The sequence below is a fragment of the Mirounga leonina genome, unplaced genomic scaffold, assembly GCF_011800145.1.
Source record: "Mirounga leonina isolate KUSES-001 unplaced genomic scaffold, KU_Mleo_1.0 Mir_127, whole genome shotgun sequence".
In the NCBI taxonomy this organism is placed as follows: Eukaryota; Metazoa; Chordata; class Mammalia; order Carnivora; family Phocidae; genus Mirounga; species Mirounga leonina.
Genome location: NW_023270316.1, coordinates 74930221 through 74951102, shown reverse-complemented (window position 1 = coordinate 74951102; position 20882 = coordinate 74930221). Strand labels below are relative to the sequence as shown.

General features: G+C 37.9%; 1 protein-coding gene across 1 annotated transcript in view; it reads left to right on the top strand.

The window, feature by feature from the left end:
• ATP8A2 (ATPase phospholipid transporting 8A2) overlaps positions 1 to 20882 on the top strand; it is a 604495-nt gene that overhangs the window by 404052 nt on the left and 179561 nt on the right. Inside the window, exons 28-29 of the mRNA XM_035003669.1 lie at positions 12806 to 12880; positions 20379 to 20501. Of these exons, the coding sequence (XP_034859560.1) occupies positions 12806 to 12880; positions 20379 to 20501 (198 nt within the window). The remainder of the gene's footprint in view (positions 1 to 12805; positions 12881 to 20378; positions 20502 to 20882) is intronic.

The window sequence follows — 20882 nt, the reverse complement described above, 5'->3', positions numbered from 1 at the left end:
CCAACAAAAATTTTATTTATTATTTAATGATTACCAAAATGTGTATTTTTAATCAATTGTATACTACTAATAACTGTAATGAACACTGAATCCAGAAGAACTTCTTAGCACTTAGAGCTATACAACCATAAGAAATTAAAAGAAAATTAATTTTAATTTCTATTCTTGTGCAGTATGATAGGGTGATCAATATAAGACTTTCAAACAAAAACACATTAAATTAGGGTTAAATTACATCTGAGTCAAGTGTAATGGAAAACAAGTTCAAGACAAAAAGACTGATATAAACTTTCTGACTGTTAGGTATTTGTTCATGGCTTTCTTAAAGTGGGTTATAATGGACATCCACTTGTAGTATTTAGAATCCATTGGATACATTAACAGAATGATGAAATTTATTTTAAAATGTCAATATTTACATTATGCCAGAAATTATATCCTTTGCAACTACTTGTCCTTATCATTAAAAAAATTACATTACCTTAAAAATATATTGAGACCAAAGCACTCTGCAGTCAATGCAATCTCTATCAAAATCCTAGAGACAAGGTTACCTGGGTGGCTCAGTTGGTTAAGCAACTGCCTTCAGCTCAGGTCATGATCCTGGGGTCCTGGGATCGAGCCCCGTGTCAGGCTCCTTGCTCAGTGGGGAGTCTTCTTCTCCCTCTCCCTCTGCCTGCCACTCTCCCTGCTTGTGCTCTCTCTCTCTGTCAAATAAATAAAAATAAAATCTTTAAAAAAAAATCCTAATGACAGTTTTTGCAGAAGTAGAAAAACCCATTCTAAAATTCTTATGGAATCTAAGGGGACCTCAGATAGCCAAAACAATCTTGAAAAGGAAGGATAAAGTTGGAGGAGTCACACTTCCTGATTTCATACCTTGCTACAAAGCTACAGTAATCAAAATAGTGTAGTACTGACATAAAGATAGACATACAGAGCAATGGAATAGAGAGCCTAGAAATAAACCCCTACATATATGGCCAAATGATTTTTGACAAGGTTGCCAAAACCTTTCAATGAGGAAGGTATTGTCTGTTCAACAAATGGTGCTGGATATTCCACATGCAAAAGAAAATTGGACCCTTACCTTATACCATATAGGAAGATTAACTCAAAGTGGATCAAAAACCTAAATATGAGAGTTAAAACTATAAAACTCTTAAAAGAATACATAGAGGGGAAGCATGACGTTGCATTTGGCAATGATTTCTTGAATGCAGCACCAAAAGCACAGGCAACAAAAGAAAATACAGATAAATTGGACTTCTTTAAAATTAAAATTTTTGTGCATCGAAAAATACTACCAATAGAGTGAAAAGGCAGCCCACAGAACGGGAGAAAATATTTGTAAATCATGTATCTGATAAGGAATTAATAGCCAGTATATATAAAGAACTCTGATAACTCAGCAACAAGAATACCCAATTCAAAAATCAGTAAAGGACTTGAATAGGCATTTTTCCAAAGAAGGTATACAAATGGCCAAGAAGCATATGAAAAAATGCTCAACATTTCTATCTATTAAGGAAATGCAAATCAGAACCACAATGACATGCCAATCCATACCCACTACTATTAAAGAAAAAAAAAAAAGAAACAGAAAATAACGGGTGTTGGTGAGGATGTAGAGAAATTGAATATTTGTGCCTTGCAGGTGGGAAAGTAAAAGGGTGCAGCCACTGTGGAAGACAGTATGGAGGTCCTCAAAAAGTTAAGCATAGAACTGCCTTATAGTCCAGCAATTCTACCTCTGGATATATACCCAAAAGAATTGACAACAAGGACTCAAACAAATACTTTAACGCCAGGGTTCGTAGGTATATCATTTACAGTAGCCAAAAGATGGAAGCAACCCAAGTAGCCATCAACGGATGAATAGCTAAGCAAAATGTGATCTATATGTGCAATGCAATATTATGTGGCCTTAAAAAGGAATGCTACAAGGTGAATGAGTCTTGAAAACATTATGCTGAGAGATACAAGGCAGACATAAAAGGACAAATACTGCAGGATTCCATTTACCCAAAATGACTAGAATAGTTACATGCACAGAAACAGAAGTAGAAGAGTGGTTACCAGAGGCAAGAGGTAGGGAAAATGGAGAGCTGTTTATGGGAAGAGTTTTAGTTTGGGATGATGAAAAAATTCTAGAGATAGTGGTGATGGTTTTACAGCAGGGTGAATGTGCTTAATACCACTGAATTTTACACTTAAAAATGGTAAAAGTGGTAAATTTTAAGTTATGTATATTTTGCCACAATAAAATAAATAATCTATTGAGAGAGTTGTTCAGATTTGGAGGTACATTTAGGCAATACATGCGTAGCTGTTCACGTATTTGAACACCTGTCTGGTGTCCTTCACAGTCTGGACCCAGCCCTCTCCCTCACTTCATTTTCTTTGTTTTAGCCACCTGGAAGTCCACATCTGCTATAATTATGTACAAGTTGTTCCTCTATCTGTAATGCTCATTCTCCCCCCCCCCCACCAAATTGATTAATGGAATCTGATACTCCAAGTACCTACCACCTTTGGAAAAGCTGTGTGACTCCTATAGAAAGAACCCATTTCTCCCTCTATTGTGTTCCCAAAGAACTCTTTCATACCTCTGATGCATTCCAAACCTGTCCTCAACTAGACTGAATTCTTTAAGGGCAAGAATGGTATATGCCTCATCTCTGTGACTCCAATGCATAGTAGCACAGAGCATAATTTGAAGCAGAATCTTAGTAAATAGTTGAATAACTGAATTTTTAAGAATACGTATGGTTATTTCCTCATAATTCTCCTCTGAGAGAGAAGGCAGGCCTTCACCCCACTTTCCAGAATAAGAAAATAAGAAAATGTCACACCTTGCCCAGGCTACAGGCATCAAGTGGCTGATGGGGGTGGAGAAACAGCTCGAAAATCTGCCTTCTTACAGCCCAGGCCTGTGGAGCCAGGCACTAAATCTTATCGTCAATATGTTAAGAGCATTACTTTATTGGTTATAAAACACATGTTTTTGAATATTTGCCATAGGTTTTGTCTATAAATGAATGATCCAATACATATTTCTGCTACTCCTTCCATAATAAACCCCCCGCTGCTGTTCCAACCCCACAGTTTGGAAACAACTGTGTCATTAATGAACGATACCAGATCCTAACCAATGACCTCCAGATGAAAGGCTCATTATTTCATTACTGGTCTCCAGAGCTGTTTTGTTCCCTAACACTGTAGCACAGAATTTAGACTGAAGAGTTTAAGCCTTGAACTATAAAAAAATGTAAGTAGTCCTTGACATAATTTGGAGTGATTACATTCTATTGTGCCAAGCGTTCCTTATTAAAAATCAATTTAATTGTGCATAGACCATCTGGTCGGTATTATGGTCTTTTATGGGAGGGAACCACGATTTTGTATTTACCTGATGTTCTATTGGATAAACATGTCATTTCATAAAAAGGAGAATTTTGTAGCACTGATAAATTAATAATTAAAATTTTAAAAGTGTTTACTAGACTTTCCTTTATTTAAACTCTTGTGACTTTTGAGCTATAAGATTTAATATTTTGTATCATTTAGGATTTTAATGGAAAAAAAAGTAAGAAATGTATATGTGCACATCATTTGCTACATTTATTTTCATGAACAATTCTATCTTATATTTTTGAAATTCTAGTTCCATTAAACAAGACTTAGATTGTCACATTAGTATTTGTGTTGTCTTTTTATTCAAAGAATTTGGATAATGAAAACAAGAGGTTTGCTTTTGATTGTCTAGTAGCCCGGTTTCAGCTCTATTAGCAAAAGATCGTAATATTTTAGTTCACAAAATTACAGGAAACTGCTTCAAACCAGAGTGACTGCATTTTATTATGCAAAATGGGGAAGATTTTGCAGACTGTTTTTCAAAAATACTTTATACCCTAATGTAAAAAGGATCCTTTAGCTTCCTTACATGGCATTAGAGGCTTAAGATTTGGGTCATTTTCTTAAGTTTTTTGATCTGCTTATGTGCTCATAGTTGTAAAATATTTTGTTCACATTACAATCTTAAAACATCAGTGTTGTAAATTAGTAGCCATTAATGTTGATTCTATTCTGAATCGCCTGAACTTCGATTTTTTAAAAATATCACGTGTTATATAGGGTCTGGTGTTAACAACTACCTATTTGGTACCAGCCATAATATCTGTGATCTTCCTTGTGCCCTGACTTCCTCATTTGTGTAATGCGGACGATGCCTACTTGTTAAGATTGCTATGAGATTTAAATGAGATACTCATTTGGAATGTTGTAAAGATTCTTGGCACAGGACGTATGTTAGCTTTTATCTTCATCAAAAATACCAAGGTGACCATTCTGCAGTATGTGGCTCTCTTCCATTTTTTCATTAAAAAAAAAAAAAAAAAAAATGAAGCTAGGGGGTTAAGGAAGTGTGCCTGTGCTCATGTGGCAATTAAGTGCTCAAACGAGGATGAAATGTGTTGGGCAAGTTCCATGATCTGTCCTGTGCTCTATTTGAGTGACCTTTCCTTTTTAATGTTAAATGCTAATATTCTGTATGTATTCATTTATTGAGGATGGACTGCGCTAGATTCTGAGTATGTAATAGTGAGCAAAATCTTTATAATCTCAGGCCACGTACATCTTAACACACAGTGGGGTAGACAGGCAGTAAGCAGTGCAACAAAAATTATAAATATGATAAGCTAACAGAGAAATGAGCCTGCTGCAGTGATAGAGAACAACAAGGCCTTTTCTTCTATGTAATTCTTTAATGTAATGCTGATTTATTGTAATAATAATAATAGAGATAGAAAAAGAATTTCTCCTCATCTGCCTCCATTCCTGTCCAGGTAGTCAATAGGAACAGGCTAGCTGTTTGCACTCATACAAATACATATAAAATAAATGTATGGCATTTTTCTTGTGGTTTTACAAAAAAATGGATTTTATGTCGGTAGAGCATGCTACTCTTGATCTCACAGTGTGAGTTTAAGCCCCACTTTGGGTGTGGAGCTTACTTAAAAAAATAATTTTTAAAAATGGATCCTAAACACATTACTCCCTAACTTTCTTTTTGTTTGTTTGCCTTAAAAAGTCCTTACCAGTTTTATAAGTATGTGGTGTTTGCTGCGAGCATCGTACCTGTCCAGGACCAACTCAGAGAAAACTCTCCAAAGATTTTAGAGCTGAAGCCCTGCCCATTTATTACAATAGTTACTATTTAATGCTGACTTGATTCCATAATTTATTGGACTGAAGGCACTTGAGGGGGAAGTTTTTAGAGCACCTTGCTGTTATTACCGTTATTATTATTATTACCATTATTATTTCTGACAACCCTTGCTCTAGAATAGTGTCCCTGATTTTTTTCCCCTTGATTTCCTGTCTACCTACCTACCTATCTACTGATTTACCTATTTTGCCTGTCTTCTGTCAGTCTAGCACTATTTCTTTGGCATACATTTCTTTGTTTACATGCCTATAGATTTAACATTTCAAAAGATGAGTGCTTACTATTTTACAGACTTGGCTACCTTCACCCCTTAATAAAGAACTTTAGGGGCTTCTTTCCCTGTGCTTTTTGCTTTGTTTTATTTTTTTTCCCACTATTACCCATATTGAAAAACAAGGTAGATTTTTTAGATACAAGTGCTTTTATTTATGAGAATGTATTTCTAAAAATAGGACTTTTAGATGCAGTATACGCTCATTTTTTATCCTAATACACATTGCCAGATCAAATTCCAAAAAGACTGTAGCACTTTGACTTTTAAACAGGTATCCGTAATGCCAGTTAATCAGCTCAGACCTGACGTACAGATCAGTAGATCATGATGTTATTGCCACTTCAGTAAGAAACCAGATGGCTAATTTATTTAATTATTCCCTATGGGGTACTTTCCCACCTCAGTCCTCTACCCTGGGTCTTGGAAGCACAGAGTCGATCGAGGAACAGATCCTCCCCTTCCCAAATGAGGCAATCATCTAAGTATGTTGGCTGTTAGTTGAGAACCTGAGTGGCAGCAGGTACAGCCCACTGAGATTGTGCAGTGCGGCCAGGACCTCTAGACGGGAGTCTGTGCAATTAGCCAAGACGGTTACTGCGTTTTTGGCAGGGAAGCAGCAGTTAAAGCAAAGAAGGATCTTTTTCCAAGAAGGAAAAGCCATTTAATAAGTTTGAGTCCGTTTGCTCATAACAGCACTACATTTGAGGACCAAAAACCCCAGGAGCTTGGCAAGTCATCAGTGCTTGGCAGGTCTTCCCACCAACTCACCAAGTCTGAGGCCAGCCAGGCAGAACTTGGCTTCCCTCTGCTTTGACTGTACTCATTTAAGAGCATTCCTAGTTAACAAGAAAGTGAAGGCTGAGGAATCTTTCTCCCCATTAATCCAGAAGAGTAAAATGTGGTGGCTCTAAGCAAGCCATGGTCCAAGTAACTCCATTGGTGGGGAACAGGGCGTCTGTTTGCATTGAGGGCTGTGTGTTGGGTGTATGCAGCTTGGAGCTTGTGGTCCACTGAAAATGACATTCGTGTTTCGGAATTGGGCAGTGCTTTCTTTTTTGTATATGAATTCACATTTGTATATGGCTACCCAGTGTGAAAAGTCTGATTTTATAGTGTGTCAGGGAGCCATTGTGTACCTGTCTCATGAATACATAAAACAAAACTAAGTACGTTTGTATAAATTTTTTTAAAAATACAGTGTGTTCTCATACTTTTTCCATTTCACCTATGGAACTCTTGCCAAAATGAAATCAAGTTTGAGTGTTTACAATGGAAGAGAAAACCAACTTGTGGATTTTGAAATTAGGAGATGGATTTTTTGTTTGTTTGTTTGTTTCATTTATTTGGGTTTTCATTTTTTCTCCTCTACAAATATTTCCAATGAAATAAACAGGTCTGATTGTCTAATGATGGATCATTTGAATGAAGATTGAAATTGAATTGGAAATGTTGAGAACGAGCTTGTTTATACTTTTCAAAAAGCTGCAGCACCACCTGCAATTGATAAAAATTAGTACAAACATACCAAAAATCTTTAAAGAGACATGTAGCCAAGCCAGTGCCAACTTGGACAGAATCAGAGCACTGGCTGCTTGGAGGAAATATCCCAACATTCAGCTAATCAAGGATGTTAATCTGAAGTAAAGATTAAAATATTTTACATGGTTCAGGATTGCTTGGAGCAAAGGCTAATGCTGGGAAAGAAATGGTTGATTTCTTAGGATTTTTTTCCACAATGTGAGTGTCTTAGTTACATGGAATTCACTCAGTCTTTAGAATAATTTCTCATTAACAATTTATAAAGCTATGTTTCTGGTTTAAGGATCTAAATTTGTGAAGTTCTGGGTTCATATCTGGTGCCACCATGGCCTCTAAAGACTAGAGCCTGTGGTTCTATGTATGAGGTTGGGCCAGGGGATATGTACTCAAAAAGAAGTGAGGCTTTCCTAACCCACAGCCTGTAAACACAAAGAGAAGCATGCCTTCATGCAATTGGTCACATATCATTCTTTTGCTTATAATAACCATCTGTTATGCCGAGATTTCTAAGTTTTTTCAGGTTGACCTAATAAATTTATTTTGCACCCAATAGTACCAGTATTGGTTGACATTTTGGACCAGATAATTCCCTGTTGTAGGGAGCTGTCCTGGGCGTTGTAGGATACGTAGCCAAATCTTTGGCCTCTATGCGCGAGATCGCAATAGCAACCTCGCAAAGGTCTCCAGACATTGTCAGTGTCCTCAGAGGAAAAACCAACCCGAGTGGAGAATTACTGCTTGAAGTAGTTATGTAAATAAAACATGAACAAGAGGTGTGAGACTCCATACTGCCTCCTGAAGAACACTTCTGCTGCCTAAGGATAATGAATATTAAGTTTCTTATATGTCTTCAGGAAGTTACCATGTAAAATGGTATCTATTCTGCACAGTCATGACCATTCAACATATACCTTGATATAATTTCATTTTTTTCTTCTTCTTTTTTTAAATTTTTTTGATATTTCTCATTTTAATAGATCTGTGAGACTTTTGTATTACGGTGCTTACAGTTTCATATTACTCTTTTTAATGTCTGCACAGTGTTGCATTGTTATGGATGAACTAGTAATTCATTTAGCTAGTCAGTGTACATGTGGGTCCTAATTTTTTTTATCCTTCTGAATACCATGGTAAACATCCTTGTATTTTCATGTTGAATACTATGTGATTACAACTATATCATTTAGAGTATTCCCTAAAAATGGAATCACTAGACCAAAGGAAAAGTACATTAAACATATTTGTGGACAGTGTTACACTAGCATCTGCGTGTGAGGGTAGCCATTTCCCCAGGTTATCAAACTTTAAGCCTTTGCTCATGATAGCCCTGTGTGAGTGTATTTCATAAAAAGTGAGATTTCCTGTATTTATAAGTTGTTTTTTTCCCCTGTGACCACACTGTGTATATTTGTTTTATCTTTTTTTGTTATTATGTTATGTTAATCACCATACATTACATCATTACTTTTTGATGTAGTGTTCCATGATTCATTGTTTGGGCATAACACCCAGTGCTCCATGCAGAATGTGCCCTCTTTAATACCCGTCACCAGGCTAACCCATCCCCCACCCTGTCCCTTCTAAAACCCTCAGTTTGTTTTACAGGGTCCATCGTCTCTCATGGTTCGTCTCCCCCTCTGATTTCCCCCCCTTCATTCTTCCCCTCCTGCTATCTTCTTCTTCTTCTTTTTTTTTTAACATAGAATGTATTATTTGTTTCAGAGGTACAAATCTGTGATTCAGCAGTCTTGCACAATTCACAGCGCTCACCATAGCACTGTGTATATTCTTTGCCTATTTCCCTAACAGCTTATTGGGCATTTTCTTTCTCATTTGTAGGAACTCTTTATTTTTTTTATTCTTATGTTAATCCCCATACATTACATCATTAGTTTTAGATGTATATAGGAACTCTTTATATTTTAAGGAGATTAGTCCTCTGTCATCTTAGATGTTACAAATATGTTTGTACTACTTATTTTATTTCAATTTTATTAATATTTTTCTCTGTTGAAATGAATTATTTCAAATTTAGCTCTCTTTCGGTACAATTTCTGAATTTGACGTCTACAGAGTTTTACATACAAAAATGCTTTCTTCCCCCCGTTTTCTCCTATTGCTTTGAGTTTGGTTTTTTATGTTTAACTATTCAAGCCATCTAAAATTCACTTGAGTATATGGGGTGAGACTAAAATACCATACAATTTTTTCTAAATATCATATCATGCTGTTGACAAAATTGCCTCATATTTGAGTGCAAAATAATAAAGCTAGATCCATAGTTAGTGCTTGCAAAGAACCAAAAGAGGGCTATTATAACTCAGTGAAGGAGACACAGTGCTGTCTGGACAGCAGGCGAGGAACTGCTCTGTAGGGCTTTGTAAGTCAGGGTTGTGAATTTGATCTTATTCAAGTAGTGTTTCTTTTTCATGTTGGTTTCACATGTTTCTCTATATATAGCATATATTTTGATTTTTTTAATCCATTGAACATTTTAAATTTTCTGTATTATTAATACAACAGACACATTATTATTTCTGTCATGTTTTTAGCTCTTAATGTTTCCTTGGTTTCTATCTTTTGTTGAAATTCTTGTCCTGCGTTACTTCCCTAAGGACTTGTAAACATTCCCACTGGCCTCTAGTATTGTATACTGCTGGGGAGAAATGTGAAGCCGATTGATCTTTCCCGTTGTAGGTTAGCTGCTTTTTCTGCCAGAATATATTAAAGAAGCGATCTTATAAAATTTTAACTCATTAATTCACATATCAGGATACGGGTAGATGTTAATCTCTCTTTTTCTGTGGTTTTGCTTCCTGGAGACAAATGGTGCTCTCCCTATTGCCTGAGTAAGGTATTAAGAATATTTCAGAATTTTTCTTTTATTATATCTTTGGACATTATTTTTCTCTATTCTACTTGTTCTTTTTTTTTTTTTTATTTTAAGGTACACCTTTTTGGAATTTTTTGGTTATCTTTGAGAGGCTGTCAGTTTCTCTTAAAATGAATGTTAACCTTTTATGCTTTGTTCGACATTTGTTTTCCCAAGCCCTCCCTCCGTATCCCCCTTTATATGCCTTTTATGTGCAACATTGACTCTTTCTTATTTGTTTCCTTCTTTGATATCTTAGACATCTTACTTTAGCTCTTGTTTCAGTGAAAAGCCACATTTTCTTGAGCTCTTCTGTGCTTGTTAAGAGCATTCAAGATATTCTGCTCTGTGACCTGGTTCTTTCTGTAGAGATTATTTCATGTTATTGTCATTTATTTATCTATCATATTATTTCATATACATATTTATTTATTTATTTATTTATGTTTTCCTTATTATTTTCTGATGATGTCTAGGGAAGAGGGGCTGCAAAATTGTCTCAGAACACTTTCTCATCAAATGTTCTGCTTCTTCCACACTGGTCACCTGTCTCTTTGCAGCAATACGCACCTCCCTCACCGCCATTTCTTCTCCTTCGGGGAGTTGGAGGGCCATGTGTCTCACACTGAATGTCTGTATGTTATGGGTTTTCTGTTAAATGAGTTTGCATTAATTTCTTTTCAGGTTCCTCGATCAGTGTCTGCCCAGTTGATGGCCATTTATGCTCACTACTTTACCCTGCCATCCTCCTCATTGCTTCTTGGGGGGAAACAGTGTATGTATTTACATTGCCCCTCAACCTCAGTTTGCTTGCTATGCTGAATGGGACAAGGGACCTCAGTCATGACTTGCCCTGCTTCTAGATTTCACCCTTTAAATAAGAGGTGGTTCAGCTGTTTCTTGGATTGTTTCCCCTGTTTCCTGGAAAACTTTATATTCTGTAGGTTTTGTCTGCTATCAGCAGTCCCCCTTGTTTGAGCTAATCTTGTTGTATTTATTATTTCCATTCTGTGTCATCTGTATTTTAATAAAGGCTATCCCATACTTTCATTGAAAATAGCTATTTTCTATATTTTCAATTATTTTTGCTTTTTTCACTTGATAGTAGGGAAGGGGGAATAGCTATAGAAATATCACTACTCTACCTTCAACAAAAGACAATGAGTTAACTGAATTAAGCAATAAAATAGTTAAGTGTTCACTAGATATTTATCAGTGTTCGCTCACTTGTTTGAATAGGAGAATATAGAAGTATAACACAATCTTGGGGAAATAAAGTTACAACTCTTGAAACAATTTACAAATATGCTTGAGTCAGATGTGGATCCAGGCTTTCATTGCACTAAAAGCTTGGTTGAAGTATTGATTGTCAAGGCCTCCAGTGGTTAGAAAGCAGTGCAATTGGAAATGTTGTTTTAGGGACAGCTAATATTTGAACAGGTGTTGTAAAAAATATTTGGAGTGCAGAACACAGCACAAACTTCTGATTCTTAGTCCCCCATCAATATTTCTTGGCTGAGTGAACAGCCACGCCTCATGGAGACCTCTCAGGAGACAGTTGGATTTAAGAGTGAGTTGGCGTGTAGAAGGATTTTTGAAGGTCAGCAAGCTTATCTTAGGTTTAGGAGAGATCCGTAGTAGTTTTTTGAACCAGGGGATGAGATAAAGCTGTGCTTAAGAAAACTTCATCTGGCAATTGAATTGAGGTGTATTTCATTTGATCCCACTGGGGCTCGGTGAGTCCTTTGTACTAGGTATCGTGCTCAGTACAGTTGTGCAGTGTAGGGAACGGTTCCTTTTGCAAGAAGCTTAGTCTGGTGGATTTAAGAAACTGATTTGGAAAAATCTGACTCAGTAAAATTTCAATAGCAGAGTTGACCTCAACTCTTATTATCACGGGGTAGCTGTTCTGTGTTGCCATTGTAGTTCTACTCTAGTAACAGATTCAGTCTGTCATGGTTTTTACCACGTAGGTGGATTCTATGATTAACACGGGATGCTTTAAAATCTACCTCCAAATCACTGGAATCCTGTTGTGTCCCATAAATTTAGATGACTTTTAAGCAGCGGCATTTTGTATTTCATTTATCCATATTCGCGTCCTTCTAAACCAGGTTTTTGGCCAGCCTCGTGATGGCTCGCCCCTCTTCTAATGCACTCTTACTGCCCCATATCTTCTTCTAATTATGCCTGCCTGATGGCTCCTTCTCTAAAATATTTTTATTCCCTGACATTTTGCTCCACAGTAGTTTTTTATGTCAGTCTTGCTTAATCAATTAGAATTATAGTCCACTTGAAGACATAAATAATCATCTACATTTTATTTATTTATACATCCCATGTTACTCCTGAAGATGACTTGAGCATGTTCCTTCCATATTACTGTGTTTTGACCTTGGCTGAAGTGGACATCCGATTAAAGGGGGGGGGGTTGATATTTTATGAGCTAAGCACACAAATGACCAATAAAGGAGTTTCTATTGTTTTTTATTTATGGTTTTTATCTGTTTGAAAGTCCTACAAGGATCAAGCATATTTACCAAATCAACTTTATAGGGAAAAAGAGCATGAATTTGAGACTCTTCCAGTCAGTGAGAAAGCATTGCCACAAAACATATTTGATATAAATTAAACATAAGGTGCTTTTCTGTAAATATGTGCACATTACCAAATTGATGTATGTGTTCAGTATAATTTTCCCTTAAAATATCAGTACATGTGATATTGGGACCTTATATTTTATGAAAGAACGACTGCCACGTCCTGTGGCTCTTTCTCCCTCAGCAGCTGTGTCCAGCTGGTGGTCCGCATTCCCCCGCTACTTCTTCAGTGAATGGAAACATTTAGGTCAATATTGATATAAAACTTCTTGAACTTTCTTCTCTTTCAGCTTTGGTTCGCCTTTGTTAATGGATTTTCTGGGCAGATTTTATTTGAACGTTGGTGCATCGGCTTGTACAATGTGGTAAGCATTCTCCATCTCTATCAGATAGCATGCAGAACTTCAGTGACATTCCTTTACTGTTTATGTCTGGGAAGTGTATCTAAGTCAATCATCTGTATACATAGCAGGCAGCACAAATACATCTTTAGAGCCTTTGTTGCTGGGACACATCCTGCAGAAGCCCAAGCTCTCCACACATGGTTTCAATCATAGCAGATCATTCTTGAATAACCCCATGAAATTATTAACCCATATATCTTGATAATAGACCCTTGTTACCTCCTTACTAAATGCCTGCACAACATTTCCATGTTTTTAGCTCAAGTAAAAATTTCTGAGCTACATCTCAACCTATTCCACTTCATAATTTTATATCTGAATTCCTAAACATAGACACGCATATATAGCACGTAATCTAGTGTCCTTTTTGTCCTTCTTAAAAGAGTATCTGTCCTTGCAGAAGAATGTTTTCTTCCACTGCTAGTGCTAAAATAATGAATGCTGACTTCCAGCTCCCATGGTGAATGGTAATCAGCTTGTTTTGCATTTTGCATGATTTTAGAGTTCTTTTTTCGTTACTTCACTATCGTGGATTCAAAAGCTAGAAATAAATGTGAACTACAAGCCAAAAATGACAAAGTGTAGCTACTTAGCTTTTTGTTTGGCAGTGAGAACTAAGGGGCTCATAGCCTGGTGCTTTAGAGACCCCAGCATGCAACATTTTGAGTTGCACTTTCCCATGTCCTTTGGACACTAACTCTGACATCGCCTGCCCTGTGGGAGTTTATAGTCAGAAGCAGCCATCACAGGTATTTATAGATGGCAGTTACCAGACATACGGTATACATCGTGGTGCTATAAATATTTACAGTTTGTGTATACATTTGTGGCTGGATGTTCAAGTCATCTGTCCACTCAGTCTTTTTCTTTTTTAGTAGCTACCATGCTAGGTGCTGGGTATAGAATGCTGCATACGACAGGTTGCCCCAGCCCTATGTAGCTTGACAAGTGAAGAGGCTCAAATAGATAGACTAAGCTACCGCTGAGCCTGAGTTCAGATCTTGAGTTTAAACAGCATTGGTCAGTTAGGAACTGTACACTAGCACATTTGTTACTAATACTTAGGCTCGAAAGACAAAGGTGACCGTAGTGAGAGCAGGGCTGAATCAATGCCTGTTCATCACCTGTACCCTAACAACTACTCTAACTCACTTACCACATGGATAGAGGCTCAAGGACCTCCCCTCAGACAGATTGTTACCTTTGCAGAACTTAAAACTGCTTTGAGTAGATTAAAATTATGCTGACTGCTCCATAATGATTTAGTGCCAGAAAGGGCCAAAGCCATACCCATACACGTATTTATAAATAGGAAGCTGAGACCTGTGAGACTGTGCTTTAGAGCTAAGGACTGGAATGCAAGTCACCCGGTCACACGAGGCATGGAAGTGAGCCCTACTTTTGTGCTCAGGCATGACAGCCGGATTCTTTTCTTAGCTCTCTGCAGCCTTGGGCAATTGAAATTAATCCAACAAACTTGTATTGAGGGCCTGCTATGTGTAAGATGCTGATAGGCTACAGGACAGCATTGGTCAAAATAGGGTCCACACGCCACTTGCATTAGAGTAACCAGGATTCGTTTGAAGATGCAGATTCCTAAGCCCCATCAGAGTTTCTCAGAGATACTGAGAAACAAAACAAAATGTTAAACACATTTTTTTTTAGGAATGATTGTGCATATGAAAGTTTCGGACCCATGATGACCTTTGATCCCTAGAGTTGGGAATGTGTGGTGTGCTCTTTGTGTCCCCCAGACTATAGAAAAGAGAGTACTGCAGGAGAGAAGTGAATTTCCAGGTGAAGTGGCCCATGTCACTACAGGTCCACAATACAGGTATTAGAGTGGGTCACCAACCAGTGGTGGCAGCGTTGGGACAATCAAGGATCTGTGAAGTGGTCTCAGAAAGGTGTTGGCCTCCAGAAGTCAGTCATGCTGGAAGGGCCAAACCTTTTGAGAACATGGAAGTCTGTCTCTGTAGAAATTATTTTGGTAAAATTTGTTTGAAATAAATTGAAACTCTGAGAAACACTGCAAAAAGTGTACGAAGCACTCCTGTATTAGACTCCTCAGTTATTAGCATTCTGTCCTCATTTGCACTGTCTGCACACATGATGTGTGTGCATACCCCCCACGGGCACTCGTGGTACACACACACCCACACACTCATTTCTGAACCACTTGAAAATAACTGAAGACATCAGGCCCCCTTACTTCGGTGCACAGATGCTAAGGCCACAGACTTATATAACCGCAGTGTAATGACTGAAGTCTAAAATTAAGCATGGATACAATACTATTATCTGATCCATATCAGTCCATATTCCAGTTTTGCCATTGCTGTTCCAATAATGCCTATTTAGTAGGTTTTTCCCACTCCAGCCGCACTGCACAGAGTACAGTATGGTATAAGAGGCAGTTTGGGACATCTAAGATGTTCACTAGGGACCCCTCTTCTGGGCTGGATTTCCTCTTACCATTTTCTCCAAACAGCATTTCTGTCTTGCTTGTCTCGCTTTTTCTTCTTCTGTATTTACTCTTTATATTTATATTTGATTCCCCAGGCCAGCTAAAGTAGCGAGTCATCATTTCTCATAGCAGATTAAATAGCATTAAAACTGACTTGAAACTCTTAAATCCCTCAGAATAATGAATGAGTGTCATCCCATTGGATTCTCATTATATCCATATTCAAATTTCTCCATCATTTTATTTTATGGTTACTAGAACCACCATGATCAGATGGATTTCAGTTAGATTTCATCCTCATTTTATTAAGGGATAACTCTTAATGTGTTTTAAACTGTTTCAAAAATTTATCCCTTTTAATCTTATCAAGTCAGAATAATTTGAAGGAAATGTGAGCCAGCCTCACTTGTAAACAGTATTATAAAAACTCTAAATAAAATAGCAGCAAATAGAGTTCAACAGTGTATCAAAAGAGTAAAATATTTGACCAAGTAGGGCTTATTTCAGGAATATAGGATGTTCACACTTTTTAAATATTTCTAAATATCATTATATCAATGAAGGAAAAAAGAAAAACCTGATCTCATCAGTGGTTGCTGAGAAAGTATTTGAGGCAAGTCAGCTGCCATTCCCAAAATAAGAACTGTAAGTAAAATAGGAAAGAAAGAAGCTAATTAACTATAATCTAGACTATTTATAAAAAAAAACAAACAAAAAAAAAACCAAAAACAGTAGCATATTGCCATAAATGGCAAAATTCTTAAATGATTTCATTTTAAATAAGAAATTAGTCAGGGATGCCTGAAATCACTATATAATTCAGCATTGTTTTTAGAATTTTCAGCACCTGCCAAGAAAATTAACTATTTCAAACACTAGAAAAAAATGATTTCTGTGCATATACAAATATGCACACAAAAAGTGGCCTTTTAAATGTGTTCATAAATGGCTGTATATCAGAAAACCCAAAAGATACCAGTAAAGAAATACTAGAATTATAAGAGAATTTGTAAGGCGACTAGATCCATAATAAATATATAAGGACCAATAGCTTTTTTCTATCCTAGCAATCAATAGCTTTTTTTTTAATTAAAGATTTTATTTATTTATTTGAGAGAGAGAGAGTGAGAGACAGAGAGCATGAGAGGGAAGAGGGTCAGAGGGAGAAGCAGACCCCCAGCTGAGCAGGGAGCCCGATGTGGGACTCGATCCCGGGAGTCCAGGATCATGACCTGAGCCAAAGGCAGTCGCTTAACCAACTGAGCCACCCAGGCACCCATCAATAGCTTTTTTTTTTTTAACTCTAGCAATGAGCACTTAGAAATGCAAAGGTATAATAATTACTTTCATATACATTGCATAGGAATAATTTTTACAGTACCAAATAGAAAAAAAAAATCCACAATCTTATTGAAGTATACAAAATAGAGTTGAACAAATAGAAAGGCTTTCTTTTGTGTGAGAAGATGGTATCATAAAAAAAACTCCTCTAAATTGATATATAAATTTATGTATTCCAAATAGAATCCCAGTGATTGTTTGGTGGGGGGGGGGGAGTTGCATGAAATAATATTGAAGTATAAATGGAATTAACACATACCTGAGAATAAAGATGTAAAGTACAAAAAAGAACAATTGTAAGGGTCAACTTCTCTCTACTAAACATCAATCTATACTACAAACCTGTTGTAACCAAGTCAATGTGATGCTGACATGAAACTGGAGTAATAAGTTAGGGAATCCAGAAGTAAATTCCAGTTTTGGATTCCAGATCTGTAGTATGTAAGAATTTAATAAATGTCAAAGGTGCTATTTTAGGTTAATGGGAAATGTTTGGATTAATTGTGTTCTAACAACTGGCTCTTTATTTGGAAAAAAATAAAATTAGACTTCTATCTTACACCACATAGATAAATAAATTCAGATATGTTAAGGCTTACATGTGAAAAATGGAAACTGTAAGCTTCCTGCAAGAAACTCCTGAAAACTTTCATAACCATAATTGGACTCTCAAAGCTATTCTTGACCATATAAAAATTAAATGCTTTTATACGGCAGGAGAAACCATAAAGTCAGGAGACAGAGTGCATTTGGATGAAACTTTATAATATGAAGACAGAATGGTTATCTGTTATACTCCAAGAACCTTTAGAAAAGTGGATAAACCACAAATAGAAAACAGACAAAGGACCTGACTAGACCATTCACAAAATTGCAAGTCCAAATGTCCAACAAATAAAAACATACTCAAACGCACCGATTGTCAGGGAAATGTAAATTTTTTAAAGATTTATTTATTTATTTTAGAGGGAGGGAGAGAGAGGACAAGCAAGTACAGGGGGTGGGGAGGCAGAGGGAGAGAGAAATAGAGAAACTCTAAGCAAACTCCGCGCTGAGCACAGAGCCCGACTCAGGGCTCAATCCCAGGACCCTGAGATCACAAACTTACTAAAACCAAGAGTTGGACGATCAACCAACTGCACCACCCAGGTGCCCCAGAAATGTAAATTTTTTAAAGTAAGAGTTAATATCTCCAAATTTTTAGTCTGGAGAATATTAAATATAACACCCATTGCTGATAGGGAAGCAGGGACAAGATTACTGTTGTCCTTTGTGAAGGGAAAGGTAAACCTCTTGTGAAAGCAACCAAGCAGCATCTTAGAAAATTTACAATAAATGTATCTTTTTACCCCACCACCCTGTTTCTGAGAAACTTTCCCATAGAAATAAAAGATAAAGTATATATATTATAATATATTGTAGATGTTTTTTATATAATGTTTGTGGAACAAAGAAGTGGAAAGAAATGAATGCCTATCTGTAGGTGAATAGCTTAAAAAATACGGTGCCTTCGTACTATGAATTACTATGTAGGCATGAGAAAGATTGCATTAGTGTCAAGCCCAGGGGACTTGAAGGGCATCCCATAGTGTGTTGTTTTGTGAGAGAAATATGATGAAGGAAAATGTGTAATAATGTCTGGTTTCTGTAACAACAAAGAATGATCCCCAAACAGTATATGTATGTGTACGTGGTATGTTGTAAGCAGGGTGAAAATATCGTAGGCCCTACCGGGTAGTTGGCCATTGGTGAAGGGTAGTACGCTTTGAAGTGGGTAGAAAGTCAAGTAAAAAAGAAAAAAAAAAAAAAGATGGCAGCGGGAAATCGGAGGGGTAGACGAACCATGAGAGACGATGGACTCTGAAAAACAAACAGGGTTCTAGAGGGGAGGGGGTGGGAGGATGGGTTGGCCTGGTGGTGGGTATTGAGGAGGGCACATTCTGCATGGAGCACTGGGTGTTGTGCACAAACAATGAATCATGGAACACTTCATCTAAAACTAATGATGTAATGTATGGGGATTAACATAAGAATAAAAAAAATTAAAGTATTGATATGTTAAAACAAAAAAACAAAAAACAAAAAAAACAAGATGGCGGTATCAAGTGGCATGATAGCACATTTAAGCAAAACCACAAGGGTGAGTTGATGTACTAAGAGTGTGCAAAGCTTCTGAGATGTCTGTTAGGAGCGCCTCCCTTAAACAGACAACTTGTATTCCTGTGAAAGAGACGAGTATGACCACTCTTGCCTTTTATCCTTGAAATCTGGAGAACACTGACATCCCAGGGCTGTTTTCCTTTCTGCTCCAGGGTGAAAGAGGAGCCTGCAAGTTTTATTGGCCTTCCTCCACCGTATCTCTGATTGCTTTATCGTAAGAGATTTAGAAAAGGCTTATTTATCTGGACTCAGGCTCCCAGTAACTGGTGTACACAGTGTTCTCAGAGGCACACGTCCAGTTCCCACGGGCTTGAGGGCTTCCTGGGTCTGCGGGTATGGATTTGCTCAATGCTGATGCTTAGCAGTGAGTGACCCAGTCTGTGAGCCATTCCCAGAACCAAGTAAGAGAATGGCCTGCAGGACGGCTGTGCCCTCTGGGCTGGAATGATGTCTTTATTCCAAACCTCTTCTTCAGGATCTGGCTTTCTTTTTCCAAAACACAAATATGAGTGTGTCCGCCTCCTGTAGATTACAGGTAAAGTTAAAAGTCTCAGAAGGCACCTTCTGCCCAAGAAACTCATTGTCATGGGAGCTTGCGGTCTCCTTCCCAGCCCTGTCTTGTGCCCTGTCCTCAGCCAGCCAGCACCCTGGATGTCTTAGAAGTCCAACCCCCACCCCCAAACGTACCACATGTGTTCAGACCTGAAACTTTATGATGGGTGCCTGTTTCAGGGGAGTCGTTCCTTCTGTGCCCCTCTCCCCGACATCCCGTTTCCTCCTGCCAAATCCCCTAGGTCCAGTACCTTACAGGTCAGGCACTCTGGTCCCAGAGTCCTTTCTTGACTCTCCCTTCTCCTTCTCCATCCTCTCCTCCATGAGTTTTGCAGAGTGCTGTATTTTCTGTGTTTATTTATATGCCTGCTGCTGGCTGTCCGTCTCCACCTCTGCAGTAGACAGAGTTCCTGGAGGTCAGGGACCTGCTTCTTTTCCTTCTTCTTCTGTCTTTAAATCTCCATACCTATTCCTGGTGCTTATCACAGTGTCTGGCCCATAATTCATTCCCAATAAATGTCTGTCAGATGAATAAATGGATGAAGCACATCGTGCTTCCTGAAACCTGAGTATAAGATCAGGATGGGAAGTTGTAAAGTTGTGCCTCAGCCAATGCTCACGGGAAGCACGACACTTCACAAAGCCACCTAAATCACTGCTCATTTGGCAAAGGAAGGTAGTTGTTAATTTAACATGATTTCTTAGCTAATCAGATATTTATGGTGTTGTTTTTAATGTCCAGTGGATTCATTTTATGCTGATTAACAATTAAAAACGGTCTTTCATGCACTTTCTTTGGAGGATGTCTGGGGAGTTGTGAATCACTGAATCTCAGGTTTGGACTTGACTTAAAATTAAGTCATCATTCCACAGAATGGAAACACCTAAGCCAGGTGAATCGGAATGTCCTCTTTTAATGGCTCATTGTTCTCCATACAGATTTTCACCGCACTACCACCCTTCACTCTGGGAATCTTCGAGAGGTCTTGCACCCAGGAGAGCATGCTCAGGTTCCCACAGCTCTACAAAATCACCCAGAATGCGGAAGGCTTCAACACAAAGGTACACAGTATTATTGCAGAATTGTCACCTCAGAAGGGCATAAGCCCTGCTGTATGTCTTCCAGCTCTAGTTATCTGCCTGTGAGAGAGCTAATGCATTAGAGAGAACATTCGAGAAGAGGTGAGACCCCCACCCTCTGCCAGTGTAGCAAGCCAGTGAATTCAAGATGCCAGCTCGGAAACGAAGCTTCCGTGCTGCAAGTTCAGTTCCTGTTTGTTGACTCCTTTCTTCTTTTCCACGTGTGGCCAGCAGCACCCATGGCCCCGGGGCCTTTAGGATCAGCTACAGAGGCTCCCCTTACCCTTCATAAAACCCTGCATTGAGGTGGGCTGGGAGCTTGCCTAACAGAGCCTTCTTGCCACTGTGGCTTGGTTTTTCCTT